This window comes from Pseudorca crassidens, chromosome 21 (assembly GCF_039906515.1).
Source record: "Pseudorca crassidens isolate mPseCra1 chromosome 21, mPseCra1.hap1, whole genome shotgun sequence".
Classification (NCBI taxonomy): domain Eukaryota; kingdom Metazoa; phylum Chordata; class Mammalia; order Artiodactyla; family Delphinidae; genus Pseudorca; species Pseudorca crassidens.
The window spans coordinates 5,689,993-5,711,588 of record NC_090316.1 but is presented as its reverse complement, the minus strand read 5'-3'; the positions used below and the strand labels follow the sequence as shown (position 1 = coordinate 5,711,588).

General features: G+C 50.0%; 1 protein-coding gene across 14 annotated transcripts in view; it reads right to left on the bottom strand.

Annotated features, from left to right (window-relative positions):
• Nucleotides 1-21,596, bottom strand: part of ANK1 (ankyrin 1) — a 214,031-nt gene that overhangs the window by 97,127 nt on the left and 95,308 nt on the right. The window contains exon 1 of one of the 14 annotated variants that reach the window (XM_067721819.1): nucleotides 902-1,502. The exons of the other annotated variants lie outside the window; for them this stretch is intronic. Coding sequence (XP_067577920.1) covers nucleotides 902-940 — 39 coding nt within the window. The 5' untranslated portion in view covers nucleotides 941-1,502. Of the gene's footprint in view, nucleotides 1-901; nucleotides 1,503-21,596 lie in introns of those variants that run through there. 14 annotated transcript variants of the gene reach the window in all.

The window sequence follows — 21,596 nt, the reverse complement described above, 5'->3', positions numbered from 1 at the left end:
CACACCTGTGTGGCCCCTGCATTAGGCTACTGACGACAGAGAAACAGAAGTGAACCCTGGGCCCCAGTGTGCGCTTTCATTAGGTTTCTTTCATTTTTCTTTCCAGAAAGTTGTGCTATTAAAGGTGTCACTGAGGAAACGAGATGCGTAAGCCAGACTCCCAGGTCCTCTTATGACCTCTCCGCACAAGTACAAGGCCTTGGGGAAAACCCCGTCCGTTCCTGCGCTCTTCCAGCCTCATGCTGGGAGGCTGGGTGATGCAGGATGTGAGAAAAGCCACAGTGGACCCTGACGTTGGACAGACCTGGCGTGAAGCCCCGCTCCGCCACTTGATGCTGTGCCTCGCACAAGTTCCCAGACCTCAATTCCATTAATAAAATGGGGACGGTGCACAGCTCGCCGGGGGGTCCCCCGGCTCCCTCTCACCCCCATTCATTTCCCGCTGACTCTGGACCTCTGGGCGCTCGTGTTTCTAAGGTCTAGGGCTCAGGCGTGCCGCGGGCGCCCGAGGCGGCCCTTCTCCGGCCAAGGCCAAGGCCGGGGCATCCCCGCAGGTCCGAGTTGGTCCCCGCGAGGGGCGGCCGGTCGCCCCGCACCGCAGAGTCAGCCCCGCGGGACTGTCCTCCAGGCACCTCCGCGCGCCCGCCCGGCCGCCCGGCCACGGGTCCGGCCGCCTCCCGGCACCAGCCCCTCCGCGGCGGCGGCCTCCAGGCCAGAGGAATTTTCCTCTGGATCCCGCTAGAAGCCTCGGCGCCCGCGGACGTGAGGCAACAGTAGGGCGGCTGGCGCGCGTCCTCGCCCGCGCCCGCGCCGGGAAAGTTGGTGGCCGGCGCCCGACGAGCCCGCGGCAGGGGGCGCGGCGGCAGGGACCCCGCCCGGCGCGGGCCGGCCTGGCACTCACCGCGGCGTCTGGACCCGACCTGCGCGGTCGCGCTGCCATCGTCCGGCGCCGGCGCGGAAATCCGAGGCCGCGGCCGGCTCCCCTCCCCCGTTATCTGGTCGGCTGCGCGCGGAGCGCCAGCAAGTTAAGCGGCATCAGGCTAAAAATACAGGCGCCCGCCGGTCGCCTCGGCTCGGCTGGGCTCCGGCGCGCGTACCCTGGCGCCCGCCCGCCCGCCAGCCGCTAGTGGGGCCTCTTCATTTCCTCCTCATCCTCGCGTCTGACGCGAAAGGTAACGCGGAGCGATCTCCGGAGACGAGGCCCCTGCGGCCGAGCCCCGCGGCGCGGGCGCGTGGAGGGCCGCGTTCTGCGGCGGCAGGCGGGAGGCGCACACGTCCAGGCGAGGTGAGGAGCTCCACGCTGCATGGCGCTCCCGCCCTGCCTCTTGTCTCCCCGACCGCCCGGGTGAGTGGGCCCCGGGGCCGGCGGAGACGGCCAGGACGAGCTCAGCAGAGGCTATTTATGCCCCATCACCGATCTGCATGTTTCCAGCTCTTGCAGCGTGTCCTGAGATGCCAGCTCATCAGCCTCTTCCAGCTGCTGCCGGGAGCCGCGAGGCGGAGTGAAGCTGAGACGCGGATCTGTTACTACGTCTCCCTCATCCCCCCAGTCTGACGCTGTTTTAGGGAATGTCACCCAAGGCCGGAGGAAGCTCCCAGATTCTGCTCCGGGACCACCCTCACCTTTCCGTGTGGTCATTTCGGGGACAGATGTCAAGAGCATGTGTGTGTTGGGGGGGGCGGTGACACCAGGGATTACGCTGAGTGATGAGCAATGGCCAGCAGAAGCAGTGACAGAGATTGTCACAGCCGCTGGCGATACTGCTTGTCCCAACCTGGATGTTCTGTATCATGAGCCCAGCTTCATGCTCTCTTCAAATAGCAGTTTAGACACGGCACCAAATGCTCTTTTCCCACCCCTCCTGCCCCGAAGCATGGGGGGCACCGGACAGCTGTGTGTTTGGGAAGAATTAACCCACTGAGTACCTATTAGGTGAAGGACATATTGCGTTACCTCATTTAACCGTCGCAGGCGCCTCTTGAGGTAGAAGATGCTATTGTAGTTGTGTGGATGGAGAAGCTGAGCCCAGGGAGGTTAAGGTCAGGACCAAGGTTACTACCAGTAAACAGAGGGGCCAGCTGACCCAAAGCCCTTCCATTAGCAACACTGACAAGATCCCCAGCCCAAGTGTGCCCAGTGCCAGGAGGGGACAACGCGCGGGATACCCTGAGGTTAGAAAAAACGGAGTGTTTTCCACGGTAAGGTGCTCTTGTAAATTGGTGGAGCCACTGTGGAAAACAGTATGGAGGTTCCTCAGAAAACTAAAAATAGGACTACCATATGATCCAGCAATTTCACTCCTGGCTGTTTATCCAAAAAAACAAAAACACCAATTTGCATGCACCTCAGTGTTCATAGCAGCACTATTTACAATAGCCAAGACGTGGAAGCAACCTAAGTGTCCATCAACAGAGGAATGGATACAGAAGATGTGGTACATAGATACAATGGAATATTACTCAGCCATGAAAAAGAATGAAATTTTACCATTGGCAACAACATGGATGGACCTGGAGGGTATTATGTTTAGTGAAACTGAGTCAGACAGAGAAGGACAAACACTATGCTTTTTCACTTATATGTGGAAACGGAACCGTAAAACAAATGAATATTAACAGAACAGAAATAGATTTACAGATACAGAAAACTAGTGCTTACCAGTGGGGAGAGGGGTGAGGGAAGGGCAAGATGGGGGAAGGGAATTAAGAGGTACAAACTACTGGGTATAATATAAATAAGATATGAGGTTGTAATGTACAGCACAGGGAATATAGCCGATATTTTATAATAACTTTAAATGGAGTATAATCTATAAAAATATTAAATCACTATGCTGTACACCTGAAACTAAAAACTAATATAATATTATAAACTACCTCTACTTCAAGTAAAAGAAAAAAAGTAAGGTGCTCTTCAAATCCATTCGCCAATTAGGGGAACGTCCCAAATAAATGGAATAAATAAAGATCAAGAGAGAAGGACAGGATGTTGCCGAAAAAGAGTGATCTGAAGTGTATAATGCAACTAACCTCTCCCATGTGGATGAAAACACTGGAATTTGAAGACAGCGGCATCAGAATTTTCCAGGCCTGAGACCCTCAACACCATCAGAGGACAGGCAACCTCTGCAAGGTGGAAAACGCCACACCCCTGTACCAAAGGCAGGTGTCTGGCTGGGGGAGTCACCACGGCCCCTTCTCCGAGCACAAAAATGCACACATTTTAAAGACACGGGTCACCCTCCAGGTCTCTTGCTCTGTGCTTCTTAAAACTGCCTCTCAGATTTGCTAAAAGCCTCCACATAGAGAGCTTCAATTAATAAATTATGGTTACTGGAACAGCCCTGATCATAGCCCAGTGCAGGATCTCAAGGGATTCCAAAGCACTGTTCCAACATTAATATTTAGAGAGAGAGAAATGCCCTACTCAAATGGCAGATGAACAATATGAACAATATAACAGTTTCAAAAGCACTAATTCAATTGGCTCACACGATGGACTGAAAAATAGACCATTTTTAACAGCCGTGTTGAAGTGTAACCAACACACTGTAAACTGCATATTTAAAATGTACCATTTAGTAAGTTTATATATATATATATATATAAAAACATCTCTACAATCAAGACAATGTACCTCCAAAATCACCTCCAAAAGTTTCCTTCTGCCCCTTTGTAGCCCCTCCCGTTGGTCCCTACCCTTGCCAGCACTTGGTACAGTTAGCCTTAATTTAGACATTCTAATAGATGTGTAGGAGTATTTCATTGTCGTTTTGATTCGCACTGCCTCATAACTAATGAGGCTGAACATCTTTTCAGGGGCCGACTTGCCATCCACATAACTTCTTTGGTGATGTATCTGTTCAAATCTTTTGCCGATTTTTAAATTGGGTTGTTTGTTTTCTGATTACTGAATTTTGAGGGTTCTTTCTAGACAGCACATCTATTTTAAAGGTGAGATGAACTGAGATCTTACACGTAAAGGGAAATGTTCAAAGTTAAATAGCAAAAATTCCCAGCCCAATTCTGATACCCAGGTAGTATAACTCCTAAGCCCCGGGTTCTTTATACCATGATTGCTATGGCTTATATACAATCACAAAGAAAAAGGATGAACTAGTCATAGTGGACCAGAAGCTGAATACAACCCATGGTACTGCTGAGAGAATGGGAGAGGGACTGAGGTATTATCAGAGGACTTGAGTACTCAGGACTGCCAAAAATTCCGTTTGTTTTTTTTTGGCCGCGTTGGGTCTTGGTTGCTGCGCGCGGGTTTTCTCTAGTTGCGGCGAGTGGGGGCTACTCTTCGTTGCGGTGCGCGGGCTTCTCATTGCAGTGGTTTCTCTTGTTGCGGAGCACGAGCTCTAGGCAAGCGGGCTTCAGTAGTTGTGACACGTGGGCTCAGTAGTTGTGGCTCGCAGGCTCTATAGTGCAGGCTCACTAGTTGTGGTGCAAGGGCTCAGTTGCTCCGCAAGGACTGCCAAGAATTCTTGACTCTGGCTGTGACCTCAGTAGGGTTGAGGTTTTGCAACTTAGATACGCAGAGTCGGACAAAGCCCAAGAGGAGAAGAAGGAAACAACTTCAGGCACGTTACCCAGTAAGGCCTGAGGTTAAAGGACCTGGGGAGATCGACATTAAAGAAGAGAAGCCTCAAGGAGATAGCCCTTAAGATGTAAACCCCTCCAGCACTAGAGTCTGGGTCTCAGATTGGGACTACTTCTATGGTACCCCTTTCCAGGTGCCATAACCACCATGATTCAATTATAAGCTTCCTACAGGTAGAGGCAGCTTGGTTCACGTGTCCTGTATTCCCAGTCCCTCTGCTTCACTTTTCCCACCTGCTCCCCTATGTGACTAGCACAGACCTGGGCAGTGGTGCTGACTGCTGTATGAACATTTCCTCAGGTCATAAGGAAACTGTAAATCATGGGGTTACATTGATGTGGAGAAGGTTTAGATCAGAAAGAAAGAATTTTCTCCAGTGGTAAGGGATGTGACTTAACAGAACTCATTATTCAGAAAGAGCTGAATCTTTGCTGGGGATCTTCGGGGTAGCAGAGAAACGTAACTCATCATTTGATATGGTGTAGAGAAGCGCAGGATAAACTAGATGACTTGGAAGGGTTTCTTTGGGCTCTAGGGATTCAGAAAGATAAGCCCTTATTTTTTTTTACCATTAATTGACTGTCCCTCCTCAACCCTCCATCACTCCCATACCCTTCGACAACTGCTCCTTGCCTGTTTCCTAATTTTTTTCGTACCTTAGGGCTGCACTTTTATTACAGGTATTTAGTGTGCCCGGGAGATTGCCTGTGAGAATCACTGAAACCAAAGCAAACAACCAAGGCAAAGGACCAGAAAGGAATTGATGGGCTAAAGAAAAAGACGAGGGGTGCTTGGTAAGGACCCCTTGTTCTATCTTCCAGGTTCATGGCGTGTGCAGTTTTTTTCCATCGTGCTAAATATTTTACCAGCTGTCTCTGCAGTTCCTCGCAGACAAGCGTAATGAGGTGCTGGAGGCTATGGCCGTGGAGTTCTTTCCTCCAGGCTATATCAGCTACATCAGGAGGAGACAGTGTGGGGAGAAGAAAGGGATGCAGCATGCAGAACCCCCGGATGGAGTGGGAGCCTGGCACGGCTCCGGGGCCCCCCTGCCACGAACTCCCCCGTGAATTTCTGGCTCTTCCAGAAACTGGGAGGATGATGCTTCTTGCTCAAAAGCCTGAAGCAAAGGATCCCAGGTGTGCGGGGCTCTCAGATGAACCCCAGGATGCTTTGGGGGAACAGAGCTTCAGGCGGCAGCCAGCCTGCACCCAGGCTGGCTCCTCTCTACAGCGACGTCAAAGCTGAGATTCAAGGCAGACCCGGGATTCCAGAGACGGGCCACCTGGCACCTCATGCCCCGAGCAGTGACCACTTCTCTCCCCCTGCAGGGCACTGGAGGGCAGAGGGCCTCCTGCTTCTCTCATTTTAATCCTCTGCAGTCAAGTCAGACTTGGGCCTCACTGAATTGCAACGTCATCATTTGCTTTTCCGGGCATCCTTAAAATACTCACAATTAGCGGGCCGCCAACAGTCGAGCTGTGTAACTTCTGATAAAGGGAAGTAACTTTTCTGAGCATGGGCTTCCTCATCAGTGACATGAAAATAACCTTCTCCTGTCCCCCACCCCCAGGTATTGTGAGGATTATGTAAAAATGCCCAGCACCACTGCGGGCGCGTAGTAGGTCCTCAGTAAACGACAGGGATGCTCTTTTGTCCTCCGCCCCTCCCTTCCTTCACCAAAGCTTGGGTCAAAGGTTAACTCCCGCCTCCCGCTCCGAGGTAGGGGGTGTGACTGATTTTGCTTCTACGCTGGAAAATTAGGGCCCCGTCACCGCTTCTGCAAGGTCGGAACACTCACGGCGGGATGCAGGCCCCCAGGCACCCCCAGCACGCTGCTGGAGCCACTGGACCTCTTGGGCTTTCTTTCACTGCATCATTTTCAATTTCCATTGTCTCTGCAGTGGAGAACCAATTCTCAGGGTGCGTGTACAGCTGAAGCCTTGCTCCCGAGCCCAGCCCGGGTCCACAGCTCCTCCCCTGCTGACAAGGCTCGCTTTGCCCCCCGCCATTCTATCTGCGTCGCCCCGCGCGCGCTCAGGGAGTTGCCCCGGCCCCCCGAGTCTCTGTACGAGGCCGATAAGGGCGCGCGCCAGGAGCCCCGCCCTTTCCACAGAAAGGCTGGCTGGCTTATCACCACCTGGGGCAGCGGTTAACCACCCGGGGAGTCTGCGAACCACCTAGAGCATCGCCGGGCGGGGCCGGGGGAAATGTCTTTCGTCGTGTGTGCCCTATGGCACCCTCCTGCCCTAACCCCCTCCGCAGTTAATTAGGAAGGAACTTCACAGGATAGATGCTCCAGCTGGCGTGTTGAATGAACCAAGAAATCCGGTGTGACTCCTCCAGACCTTTGATAGTGAGAGAGGAGAGAGAGGCGAGGGAAGAGAGCCTGGCTTGTTTCTCCGTTTAACGCTGTGTGGTGAGCTCCGCGCCAGTTCAGCTGGCGCAAGGATCCCGAGAGCGGCGCCTATTTAGGGAAGTGATCGCAGCCGGGTATCGGGTGCCACGGTGCTGGCACTGGGCTCTGTCGTGTTCCTCTTAAGAGGGTTCGCAGGCCCGAAATCTATTTTTAAACCTATGAGAAGGTGCTACATGGATTCCACGGAGGGCCAGCGTTAAACCCGAGATCACACCGGGGAGACGGGGAGAGTGCAGCTGGATCTCGGATTTTCTGCTCACGTACACACAGGGCTTCCCCTTAGCCCTGGGACCAGACAGATACTGACGGTCCATCGAAAGGATCTCTTTAGTTGCAGGCCCCTCTTGGACGTGACCTTGTGGAATTTGACTCTTGACCATGAACGCTTGAGCTACTCGCTGGGACTATGTTTCAGTATTGAGATTTTAAAAATATACCCCCCGCCCTGTGAAAAATCAACATGCCTTTTTATGTGTCTGTCATCTCTCTTTTGATTTTCAAATCAGGAACAGAAACCCGCACATTCCGCCCGCCCCCCAGCACTGCACGCCCACAGTCAAGTTTGCCGATGCAAGCAAAGCCTGACCTCTGCAGGGGTCTCTGTGCCCACCCCCCGCCCTGGAAATCTCGTCCCTGTGCTGAAGAGAAGGGTGGGAAGGGGGCTCGAAGGGCGAGTCTGCAGGGCACGGGATTATTCTCCCAATAGTGAGAAGCCAACAGGCACCAAACTTCAGTTTCTCATCAAATAACCAGATGAAGGGAACACAATGTTTTATGTACAATAACAGGTTGCAGCTTCAGTATCCATTCCTCTTTTTGGATAAGAAGTAGACCTGGAATTCCTAAGGCACAAACTGCCCTGAGAACAAGCACCTGCTTCTGCTGAGCAGTTCTGGGACCACCCGGGACCGCCAGACAGGGCAGTTAGGATGCGATGAGGCGTCTTCTCCTGTGCATCTCAGACTCCCCATGCCCAGCACAGAAGCCACTCTCAGTAAGTGTCTCAACTGAATGGGAGCTGCAGCCAGGCCGGGTCAAAACGAGTGTTAGCACGATCCTGGCCACACACCAGAGGCTCAGTAAACGTTAGCCAAATTGCAATCTGAACTGATTGATTCCGATTTGTAACTGTCACGTCAGTGAAAAAAAGATCAGATGTCCAGGGCTGTTTGACAGACTGTTCATTTCCCCATAAGCCATGATGGTCCCTGCGGATATAGCCTTGGAACCACTGTCGTTTCCTAGGTGGGGAGGTTACGATCCTAGGTGGACTGGGCTGCAGGCAAGGATCCCAGACCGCAGCCCGCACCTCCCAGCTCTCACCCACAGCCTCCATGAGCTGCCAGCCCAGGCCCCACAGAGCAGCTCCGTCTCCTCACTCCCGGGACAATGGAGCAGACAGGTCTGCAGGAGTTCATACCTCTCTGCGGAGGCTGGGAAGGTGGTGAGCTTTCATGAGAGGCATCAGTATCCTGCCAAGAGCATCCCCCGTCGTCAGGTGCACTGGTCCACGTCGGACCATCATGCTTCGCTTTCCCCACAGTGTGAGGCGCTGGCTACGTTCAGAACTGACGCTTCAGAACATGTTGCCTCACTGCTGATTGCGGAGCCCAGACGCGGGGCGGAAATTACACACATTTTGGAAAACGTGTGTGAGACGCTATGCGCTGCCGGGATGGTCCCGTTGACTGAACTATGCCCGCCCAGTGCTTCCACACCTCACGGAACCTGCCCCTGTAGCCTGCTGGCATGGGGAGAAGAGTGTGATAACTGGAGAAAATGCACAACTACACTCACCTCTCACTTGCACATGCTAAGATGGAAACCCCTTTTTTTCTTTCAGATTGCCCAGTGGGCTTGCGTATTGGCAATGAAACCCATGGTTCCAGAGTTTCTGAAGGATGCTCAAGTGTCCATTCAGACAGCCCTGCATGGCCACCCAGTAGATCCTTTATTTGAACAGTTCTCCCTAAAGGGACAGAGCCAGGATGGGTGGTGGCCCACTGCCAGCCACCTGGAGACTTTCCTGAAGAGTTCCAGAGGGGCCCCAAGTTTGTCCAGCCTGTGTAGCAAGGCTTTCCCAGATTGGCAGAGGTGCCCTCGGGACATCCACTAGGAACTGGGGCCTGGGAAGATGATGCTGGGTGACCCCTTCCATGCCCTGTGGCCCATAATACTTTACTGTAGTGACAATGCAATACAGATGAAAGGGCAGAAGAAGGAAACGATTTGAAAATAATAATAGCTGAAATGTACAAGCCAGGCACCATTCTAAGCAATTTAGATGTCTTAACACCTTTAATCCTCAACAACTACCCTATGAGGTAGCTTATTGTCCCCATTTTACAGAAGAAAGAGTGAAGGCACAAAGACATTAAATAATTTACCCAAAGTCACCAGAGAGTCCTAGGATGCTTGGGGTGGTGTGTGGAGCAGAGTGAAGGTGGTTTCCCTGGCTTTTGCTTGATTACATGAGCCTAAGGTATTTTTAGGGTATGTGAGAAACGTGAAGTTCAATGTTCTCCAGAAAGAATTGCTCAGCCTTGGAAATTTGAGTGCAACTAGGGCCTCTCTATTAATTTGGCCATTCTCTCTGGTCAGAAAAGACCCCAGCCACTGCTCCAAGGCATGTTCAATGCAGAAATGTTAGACCACTGTTTCTATGAACCCAGGCCCTAAAGTGTTATTTGTTTTGTTTTGTTTTTAACTGAAATATAGTTGATTTACTGTATTATATTAGTTTCAGGTGTATAATGTAGTGATTGAATATTTTTATAGATTACACTCCATTGAGAGTTATTATGACATTTAGCTATGTTTCCCTGTGCTGTACAATATATCCTTGTATTTATTTTATACATAGTAGTTTGTGTCTCTTAATTCCCTACCCCTACTGGTAACCACTAGATTGTTCTCTGTATCTGTGTCTGTTTCTCTTTTGTTATATTAAAGGTTTAATTAGAGATGGTTGAAACTGTCCTTCCCAGAGGGTTGGGAAAATGGAGAGTCTTGAAACTATAAGGTTGACCTTAATCCCAGGCTACCCCAGTTGAGTTCTCTAGAATCATAACCGTGACTTCAATACCAACCCCTTCTGAACCGGGCGAGGGAAGGTTCAAGAAGCAGGAGCTAAGCCTGCCCAGCTGCCATGGGTGCTCAGCCCCGAGGCAGTGGAACCCTTAGGGACCCTCTGCAGTGGAACCAACTTCTCTCCCCTTTCATTCGGGCCTCAATGGTCAAGGGTGGACCCAGCTGGCCAACTGCTGACTGAAGAGGTTTCCTCTCTCTTCCCGGAGCCAAGACATTTCAAGGCAACCAAACCCAATTAAGCTACCACCCAGCCTACCTACAGCCCCCTGAAGTTTGCCATTTTTCACAACTTGACGACAGGAAGGCAGGCTCGAGGACAGGAAGGCAAGCATTCCTTCGAGATGCTCTTAAGCTCCTTTCAGCAGGGTACTTAGTGGCTACCACAGAAAAGCACCTTGGCATCTGCCTTCTAATTCTTGGTCCTATTTTCTCTTTACGACCAAGGCAACAGGGCAGATGCCACACGTAGTATCTCACACAGGCTCATCATAGTGTTCTTAATAATTGAATAGAGACCATTATCTTTCTAGTTAATCCTCTCGTGAATTCTGGCTGGCTTCTCTTTCGAATATCTTTTCATGCAGTATATTTATCACCCCTTTTATAATTATTTAAATGAAAAAAGGTGAGGAAATAAGCTATAAGTCATCAGCCTGATCTACATTTCTCTACATCCTGCTTCATCTGCAGAAAACCCCACCTACCACAGGTGAATCCTGAGCTATGTTTCTCATTTGGACATTTCAAATCTAGACAATGATGAAGCATGACTAGATGTTCCCTCTCTGAAATCTTGGCTTCATATCTTTTGAAAGAAATAAAATGTTATAGATGTATTGATGTTCTTTCCATCTCCAAAATGTTATGACTTTATGAAGACCTCATTTTTACTCTAAAATCACTCTTGACAACCACTTCCATGAGCTACCTTTCAACAAGACTTTTCTTAGCACCCTGACTTTGAACTCCTAAATATAGGAAGGATAAGTATTAGAGAAAGAAAGTGAGAAACGGGCAGTGAATCAATTATCACTAATACAACCATTATTGTTTCTGTAATGACTGAGCTAGTCCTTAGCCTTCAGAGAAAGACATTTCCAGGATTTCTGAAATCAGATACCTAGAGGCCAATCAACATTTCCAAGGGAAAGTCATTGTCAATATCCGCATCGACCTTTAGTTCCACAAGCGCTTTTAGGGTGGCGGTAGCGGAGGTCAATTATCGACACTGCAGGACTTAGTGGTACTGATAAGTCTGCTTCTCCTCATTCATTTACCCTTCCAGTCAAACTGCCGAATTGCCATGCGCAATCCGAGAACATATAAGCATATTCTGTGGTTCCTAGCCTTGGGAAGATTGCAAACTAGTAGAGGTGAAAGATGTAGTTATATGGAAAATACATAGAACAATAAATGGGTTAAAGATTCAGTAACACAATAGCTCAAGAGATGAGTGTATGATCTCTTGAGTGTATGATTAAAAGGAAATGAGGGACTTCCCTGGTGGTGCAGTGGTTAAGAATCCGCCTGCCAATGCAGGGGACAGGGGTTCAAGCCCTGGTCCGGGAAGATCCCACATGCCACAGAGAAACTAAGCCCGTGTGCCACAATTACTGAGCCCGCATACCGCAACTACTGAAGCCCATGTGCCTAGAGACCGTGCTCTGCAACATAAGAAGCCACCGCAATGAGAAGTCTGTGCACCGCAACGAAGAGTAGCCCCCTCTCGCTGCAACTAGAGAAAGCCCGCACACAGCAGCGAAGACCCAATGCAGCCAAAAATAAAAATTAATTAATTAATTAATAAAAAAGGAGGAAATGAGAATGTCCATCGACAGAGGAATGGGTAAAGAAGATGAGGTACATATGTACAATGGAATATTACTCAGCCTTAAAAAAGAAGGAAATAATTCCATTTGTAGCAACATGGATGGACCTAGAGATTATCATACTAAGTGAAATAAGTCAGACAAAGAAAGACAAATATCATATGATTTCACTCATACGTGGAATCTAATTTTTAAAATGATACAAATGAACTTACAGAAACAGACTTAACAGATATCTAAAACAAACTTATGGTTACCAAAGGGGAAAGGTCAGGGGGAGGGATAAATCAGGAGCTTGAGGTTAACATATACACACTACTATATATAAAATAGATAACCAACAAGGACCTACTGTATAGCACAGGGAACTCTACTCAATATGTTGTGATAACAGCCTATATGAGAAAAGAATCTGAAAAAGCGTAGATATATGTACATGTATAACTGAATCACTTTGCTGTACATCTGAAACTAACACAACATTGTAAATCAACTAGCCTCCAGTAAAATTCTTTAAAAAAAGAAAATGAGAGTTTCGAACAAGAAGTTCCAGGAATTCAAAGGAAAGGTTGAGATCGGAGGGGAATATGGCGCTCGGAGGAAATCTTTTATTGAGCAGTGAGATTTGAACCAAGCCTTAAGGGCTGCCAGTTTTTAGGGAGTCACCGGGATCAATTTCAATGCTTATTTGGAGTCCCCTGTGTTCCAGGTGTTTGGTTCTAAAAGATAAAGGGAATGCATTCTTCCAACAGAAGGCGGGGATCCAGAAACAAACACTTGTCAATTAAAAATATGTATGTTAGTCAACAAAATAAATACGCCTACTCTAGGAAATGGTGTGAAAATTACGTACAAGAATAATTTATTTCTAACGATAGTACAGCCTTTAAAGTTTGAAATGTCTGCCATCATGAGGTTGAAGGGAGTTTCCATCCCTCACAAAGATGGTTGTGCAAAGAGGAAGATGAGATGATAGTTGTTAGATTCAATTCTTTCCTTAAAAAATATTTGTGTGCCTGTTAGGTGTTGGGACTGTTGAGGACCCAGCATTTCCACAGACAGAGAGAAAACCTGCTCTCACAGAGCTTGCCTTCTGATGGGAGAAGGGAAGTGGTTAGGGCCGTAAGTAAGACACAGGTACACGTCTCCTATGGGGAAGTGATAATTGCCAAGCAAGGAAAGGGATGGAGAGCCATGTGGGATGCAGCCCTAGACACACGTGGCCTCTCTGAGGCGGTGACACTGGAGCAGAGGTCTGACTGCAGGCAGGGATGGACACTGTGTGTCTGGAAATGCAAAGTCCGTGAGAGGTAAGCTTGATGCAGTCAAGAAACGCTCTAACGCCCTCCCCACCCCTCTCCCATCACAGGATACACCTCTTGCCGGGTCTGGAATGCCCTCCCCTACACACACAGATCCTATGCGTCTTTTGATGCCCATGGGACCAGAAGAGGTACTGGTAGAGAAACCAAAAGAAAGAAAAAGAAGTAACATTTTGGGGGTGCTTACTGCATGCTAGGCACTGTTCTAAGCATTTTACAAGTGTGAACTCATTCAATCCTCACAGCAACATCGGAAGGTAGATGCTCTAATTGTCCTTATTTTCTGAGCGGAAAACGGGGGCACAGAGAGGTTAAGAAACTTGCCCAAAGTCACACAGCACATATGGGGTAGAGTCAGGATTTGAACTCTGCAATCTGGAGCCAAGCCCACTGCTGTAAGCATTGTGCTCTAGGGGATGATGAGACCAGAAGCATAGAAACCCTGGGGAACTTGGAGAAAGCAATAAACAAGAGATGGCAGGTCTGGCTGGGAAAGAGAGGAGAGAAAGCCTGGGAAGGTCTCTGCTCTCTAAGGGCAGCTTGGTGTGTTCTATGGCCGTGCAGATTGCAGGCACTTGCTCTAGTGATCATCTCTCATTTGCTAAGTGCCAACTCTGTCCCAGAGCCCATCAGGGAGGCTGCAGTCACAGACCTTCCTGGGTCTTCCCGGGACCTCACCTGGAACGCAGCTGGCTAATCAGACCAGCTCGGAGGCCCAAGTTCACCTCCTCTTCATTTTGAACCAGTATCTTTCCATGATTTCCTCTTGGACTCTGAGTCCATAAATAGCATGAACATTTTTCAAGTGTCTGTAGGAGTTTGTTGAGTTAACCTGCGTGACTCATTGTGAAAGCATCCAGCTTCTTCTCCTCCCCGGGATGGGATGACACATCCTCCTACATCCCAACACCCCACGCCGGCGGCAGGAGGGGGGGAGCAGACTCCTCTGTGTTACTAGATTCTTCCCACCCACGTGATTGAAGCTTCTCGGGCCACAGGGGGTGGTTTTCCTAGACTCCAAGGCCGCAGTGGCTCCAATCCTTGCCCAGGGAATGGGTGTGCATCTGTGTGCATGTGTATGCACGCGTGCACGTGCGCGTGTGTGTGTGACTGTGTGTGAGTGCGTGTGGACCGTCACTGTCGGGGCAACCTCAGACGTGGAGACAAGCAGTGGGTCAGAGGGCGTTAGGCTCCGGGGCTGGGGGCTGGGTGGGGGAGGGTGCCGAGGAGGGCAGTGGCCTACTGGGTTCACCGTCTTTTCTGTGGGTGGATGTGTTGCAGTTTTACTAGAGAGGTTACTGGAAGCGGGTAAAGGCAGGTGGGCTGGGGAGGAGGCCACACCACGTGTAGGGCGGAGTGTTTTCGGCATTTAACGTCTCACCATGCCTCACTAGAAAACGGGTGGAATCCCTAACCAGCAGTGCTCAAGAGACACTAGAAAACGGGTGGAATCCCTAACCAGCGATGCTCAGGAGAAACGTCTCTGCCCTGTGCTTCTACGTTGGTGGGAAGTCTCCCTCTCTGGGAAAAAAAAAAAAAAGTCATCCTTTTATGTTTTAACTGGGGGGACTCCGTTTGGGAGGCTCGAGAGAGGAGAAGAAAGTCATTGGAAGTTGTGAGGGGAGTGAGGTTCATGTGTGCCCCTCGCCCCGAGCCTCGTCGGCACCTCCACCTTCCCTGCCCTCTGCAGTTTTCCTAGACGGTCAGCAATCTTTGGATCGTCCACAAACAATTAGGGGTGCTTCCCTAACTGCTTTGGAATCCCCCTAATTTTTGTGTGATCCGAGAGATCCCCTTCAGGCCGGGTACCACAGGAAGCATCCCCTCCCAGCAGGGGTGCCGCCTGCCTTCTGCTTGGGGGCCACACCCCAGGGATCCCAGCAAGACCACCTTCCCAGGTTCCCTGACCCTGGTGCTCAGGCTCTGCTCTCGCCACCTCCCCTCCCCGCCCTCTTTTTACTTCCACCACACACACCGCTCTTGCCTTCTGCAGAGGAGTCAGCCTGCAGTCGTTCCTAATCTCAACCAGAGTGGAAATCAAAAAGCAAATTCGGAGTCGCACGCTCTGGGTGCAGATGGAAAGGCACAGATCTTGGGACCCAGGAACAACCCTTCAACTCTGGGTCTGGAAAGATGAAGTGATGGGCTCCAGGTCACAGGTCGCGGTGGAAGTAGGACCAGAAACCAAGTCATCCGTCCTCTGGTCCAGTACCTTCCACACCCCTGGATGGCCACACCCCTTCTCCCTGCCATTCCTGGGTGGGAGTGTGCTCAGGACATAGAGCTAGAACCAACGGGCCCAGGAGAGGGGAGCAGGGGAGGGGAGGCACAAGGTCCCCAAGGCCCACAGGGCCAAGTTCAGGTCCCATCCCAGAGTCCAGGGCTTGGCAGGTGAGAGCAAGTGCTGGGAGTAAGGAGCAGATTGAGCGGGGGCTGGGGGCCCATGGCTGTTCCCAGCTCACCTGCATGAGCAGCTGGGGAGGCCCCCCTAAATGAAGGCCAATGACAGAGCAGTCAGAGACAGCTCTGGCCAAATGGGGATTGGAGCTAAGCAACCCAAGGATGTAAATCATTGGTACAAAACAGGAGCTCAGCCAGCATATGCTGAGTCCTTGGTTTGGAGACGGTAGACCCTTCATATGCCAGATACCAGCTTCTTGTACCTGGCACCAGCCTCAGGGCGCCAGGAGCCCTCCGGCACAGGGATGTGCCTGCCACGCCCTCATCCCCGACAGGAAGTCACCCCCCAGCCCACCCCAGTTCCGGGAGAGTCTACCCCTGCTCTGAGGCTGCCTGATGGAAGGAGGAATATTTCCTGCAGGGCTGTTAAACTGAACATGCACACTCTCAAGCCCAAATACAGAGCCAGAAAAAATAGAGTATGTTGTAGAAACGCACATCGGTGTTGATGAGGATGTGCCTGGCGTTCCCTGGTGGGTATTTCAAACTGGGAGAGCAAAAAGCTGCCATCCTTCAGGCTTCCTAATATCACCCCTGCATGTCTCCCTGGATCTGTTTGCCGGCAAGCAAGTCACCCAACCATTCCGCTCTGTCTCCACCTCCGCGACATGAGACCTTATTTCCCAGCGGGAGTGGCATACCGAGTGAGTCACTTCTGCGTCCTGCAGGTCTGTCCCTAAATATCCGTACCGCCCTCCCACCCCCCAGGTACTTCCTAACGCCAATGGGGGAAAGGTGCTGCCTGCTGAGAAGATCTCAGGGGGCATCTCTTGGATCCTTAGTGAATCAAAATCTGAGCATTTTATCTGAATCAAAAGATAGCACATCACATAAATTAATTTTTATTTCATCTTACATGTTTGGAACTAGGACCTCTCTATCTCTAATGACCTATGCAAATCTAAGTAAATAAGATGTAACCCTGGGACTTCCCTGGTGGTGCAGTGGTTGAGGTCCGCCTGCCGATGCAGGGGACTCGGGTTCGTGCCCTGGTCTGGGAAGATCCCACATGCTGCGGAGCGGCTGGGCCCGTGAGCCATGGCCACTGGGCCTGTGCGTCCGGAGCCTGTGCTCCGCAGCAGGAGAGGCCACAACAGTGAGAGGCCCGCGTACCGCAAAAAAAAAAAAAAAAAAAAAAAAAAAATGTAACTCTGGATCCCAAATTAGATGAAAGAATTCCATCCTATTCAGCTTATAAAATTTCAAGGATTTCATCGACTTGATCATTAGACACCAGCTAATCAGAACGTCCCAAGATTTTTAACTGCCGTGTATACTAAATGGTAGAGGCATTCCTAAAATACCCACACTGGAAAAAGCTCCTTTGCTCATCCCAAATCCATTTCCCCTGATTGAATGATTTTCTCATTTCCACAGAGAGCTGTTAAACCAGCCATGCAAGTATCAAGGCCCCACAGACCCAGCAGGAGAAAGAAATTAGAGGACGTTTAGATAAGTCAACCCCCTAACAAAGTAACTGTGCACCGAAGTGAACGCAGCACATGGAGTGTTTGTTAACCGAACCCTGCTTCCGGGCTGAGTCATGTATCTTATCATCACGTCATTCAGGGCTATCATTTCCAAGGTCATCTAAGTCCTCCCCCCGGTCCACCTAGCTCCTCTTCCTGACCTTCTCGACAGGCCTCTGATCAAATCCTTCCCTCTTTGGAGAGTTCTAACCGTTGGAAAGTTCTTTCCCATTCAAAATTTGGACCCTACATATGTACTCCAGCGATCGATGTCTGCCCTGAAATGAAAATCTGAACACCATCCTCTCCATGGAAACTGAGACTCCATTTCCCAAAGTGTGTTCCCAGGAACACCAGTCTTGTGCAATGTCACCCACTGCACCCCAAGGGTGCGCTGGCCAGGTAAGCGTGGGAAATGCAAACTTTATCCTTAGAGATTCAAAAACAATGGAGCATATTAAGGCTCTGAGTCTTCTTGGGGAAACCCTGATCAGGGGGGTTTAAGCCCATGTTCCCCCATGGCATTTGACTCTATTTATTTTCGCCCACGTGAGGAAAGGCTGGTCATTTCACTCTGACTGATGTCCAGCTAGTTAAGCCTTATAACACTGCATTGCTCTGTCGCCCTAGCCTCCCCACTTGACCCCCGTCTCCTCGGCCCCCATGAACTAATAACATAAAAACAAGAACTGCAATAGCAAACTATATTTAGTGGATTCCTTCCTAAGGCAGAACATCCCTTGGGGATGTAATTAATCAATTCCATAATTCTCCTGTCTGGGACACGTGAACGGGATTACATCTTCAGTTCTTCAGTAAGACCTGTGAAACGATTCAGTGCTACCACATGGATACTTTTTTTAGGTGATTGGTGTTTGTCATTAAATTCACTGACAAGTATGAAAGGTAAGGAGAAAATTGGAAACATTTTTAGGTACTTTCAGCATGTACAGTATATCCGAGTCTATTCAGTTAAAGCTTTTTATTTCCTTTTTTTTTTTTGCCTTCCATGGAAGTTTTTATATATTATAATTTTCCTATGCACTTGGGAGCTAGCTACTTAAAGAAGTCCCACAGCGAGGCTTTTGCAAATTAGGTAAACATCCTGCCACACACCTGGTTTTTGAGTTCAGATGGGCACCCGCTTACTGAGGTGGTCCTGCTTTGGTTTATAGAGCACAGGGAGCCCAATAAGCCTGGGCTGAAGGAGTGAGTAGAGGGGGTGATGCGAAGGGTCCAAAAGCCAGGCCTGCAGGATCCCGCCACAGAGCCACACACTGGCACCCTGGAGTCAAGCACTCAGCCAATGGGCTCGACAGCTCCCCATGAAATGCCACCACAGGACCCGGCAAGATGGATGCCAGCCGTCCCCAGCCCCTGCCTCTCCTTTTGAGCCTTCTGCTTCGGCAGCTCGCATGAAAGCAGAATAAGGTACTGGCTCAGAAGCCAGGCCCTGGGGCCAGCTTTCCTGGCCACTTATCCTACTCCCACTGCATACTTGCTGTTGCAGCCGTGGGCAGATTCATCTCTCTGTGCCTCTGTGTCCTCAGCGTCACACGCAATGACCTCACAGAGCCGTGGCTGGGAGCCTGTGTATCCTGAGAATAGAGCCTGTAGGTCATCCCCAGGCCCTTCCTGGTCCCCTTTCCAGCTAAGCTTCCAACCTGACCTCATACCTCCGTTCCTGTCCTGCCCCGAACCGACTGAAGATGAGCTGACCACTCAGGGCTGTCCACACACTCTGTTCCCTCCCTTGGGACACCCTTCCATGCTCTCCTCTCCCTCCACCCTCGACTGTCTGCACCAAACCTGTCCCTTACAGCCAACTTGTACTATCTCTGTGGAACTTCCCTTGATTTGCTCTGCTCGAAGGATTCTCTCTCTTCTGAATTTCCAAAGCCTTTTATCCCTCGTGGCAGGTTCCTTCCTTCTTTAGAATCTTGTGGTTTCTGTACCCGCCTCCTCTCCCCTTCCCGGCTGCAAGTGCTTTTTTTTTTTTTTTTTTAAATAAATTTATTTATTTTTGGCTGCATCAGGTCTTCGCTGCTGTGCACAGGCTTCCTGTAGTTGCGGCAAGCAGGGGCTACTCTTCCGTTGCAGTGTGCAGGCTTCTCTTGTTGCAGAGCACGGGCTCTAGGTGTGCAGCCTTCAGTAGTTGTGGCACGTGGGCTCAGTAGTTGTGGCTTGCGGGCTCTAGAGCTCTGGCTCAGTAGTTGTGGTGCACGGGCTTAGTTGCTCCGTGGCATGTGAGATCTTCCCGTACCAGAGTTCGAACCAGTGTCCCTTGCATTGGCAGGCAGATTCTTAACCACTGCACCACCAGGGAAGCTCCTGCAAGTGCTTTAAGACTGGCCACCCCAGGCTTAATGTCTGCAGCTCCCCAGGACTTTCCCCATCTCAGGAGCTCAGTAATCACTCACCAGCTTGGGAAATGATCCAGAATAAGACTCTGAAGGAACAGGAGCGAGGGCAAGGCCTGCTGGGGATGAGGGAAGGAGGAAATTTCAGAGCAAGGTCTCCATGTGGGAAAGGCATGATGGAAGGGAGTCTTCAGGCAGCTCTGCATGCCACCCTGGGCCCAGGCACAGCTGCCTCAAGAGGAGACCCACTAGATCATGGGGGACCCCAGAGACAGACTCCCCAGCTCAGCCATCAGCAATTTCTCTAAGCAGGGCACACCTGCATTGTTACGCAAACAAAATTAGACACCAACAAACAAAGCCTTTGTTGACTTTCAATCAACAACTTGAGGCTGAAGACATGGAAACAACCTAAATGTCCATTGACATTGATGAATGGATAAAGAAGATGTGGTACATATATACAATGGAATATTACTCAGCCATAAAAAAGAATGAAATCATGCCATTTACAGCAACATGGAGGGACCTAAAGATTATCATACTAAGTGAAGTAAGTCAGCAAGCGAAAGACAAATACCATATGATATCACTTATATGTGGACTCTAAAATATGACACAAATGAACCCATCTCCAAAACAGAAACAGACTCACGGACATAGAGAACAGACTGGTGGTTGCCATGGGGGAGGGGTTTGGGGGAGGGATGGAGTGGGAGGTTGGGGTGAGCAGATGTAAGCTATTTCATAGAGAGTGGATAAACAACAAGGTCCTACTGTATAGCACAGGGAACAATATTCAGTATACTGTAAATAACCATAGTGGAAAAGAATATAAAAAAGAGTGTATATATTACATGTAGAACTGAATCACTTTGCTGTACAATTGATCGTAAATCAACTATACTTCAATTAAAAAAAAACAGAAACCTTAAGGCTGCTCTATGCACTACACACTCCAAATATATCCCATTTATTCAACAGCTGGGGACAAAGTTCCCAGTGGCCACTTTGGTGATGAATGGGGTACGGAGAAAGGGCGCGGACAGGGATCCTAATCCCAGAGCATCTATCTGAGCATTGCTGTGTGCCCGAGACGTGCAGGACAACCTACTAACATGAACTCAGTGCCTGACACGAAACTCCTTCATGGTCCTCGGTACCAAGTGCATGTTTTCAGATGGAGAAACAAGCACTTTCAAAATGAAGTGATTTTTCAAAACACTACAGGAAGAGAGTTTAGATGGCGACTGAAAACCCAAACCTCCCAGCTTGTCAGTTCACCACTCCATCTGCAAATGTTTTTTAACCAAATCTGAGAAAGGCTGCAATTCTCCTTAAAGGCTGTTTCAACGAGGGAGGGGTCCATAAGGAGAAGAACAAAGGCAGCGGTGGAACACGCGCCACTGACTTGTCATTCAGTGCAACAAACTCCACACATTGTCGCATTTCACACACACACACACACACACACACACACACACACACACACAGAGGTCAGAGGTGGTGTTCAATGGTTATTCACTTTTTTCACACCGTAAATATTTATTTATTTGGTCCAGAGCCATCCCAGTGCAGAGGTGCATCGCCTGCTAGATGAGGACACAGCCTGGGGAGGACAGGAGGGCGGCAGGGTCATGGGAGCTGGCGGGGGGGACCATGGGACCCTCTCCGGCCCAGAGGAGGGTGGCATTTGGATGGGCACAGAGAGATGGGGGTGGAGACAGGCCCGGCCCAGAGGCCAACAGTCCTGATTTGTTGGTGATTCTATTAAAACTTTGGCTGGGGAAGTTGGGCTGGAAAGCTCCATTCTAACAGGGATGTGCGTGGCAACTCACACACGTGTGGCGATGAGGCAGCCTCCACTGCCATCACTTCAGTGCCGGGGGGCAGGGGGCTCCATGTTCCCACAGACTGGGGTCTGCGCGTGGACCCTGCCACTTCCTGGCTCTCTGACCTGAATTTAACCCCTGAACCTGACAGTGGCAGCCAGGAAAGACATGTGCTATAATCTCACCCTCTGAGAGTTAACCAGCAAAATCAA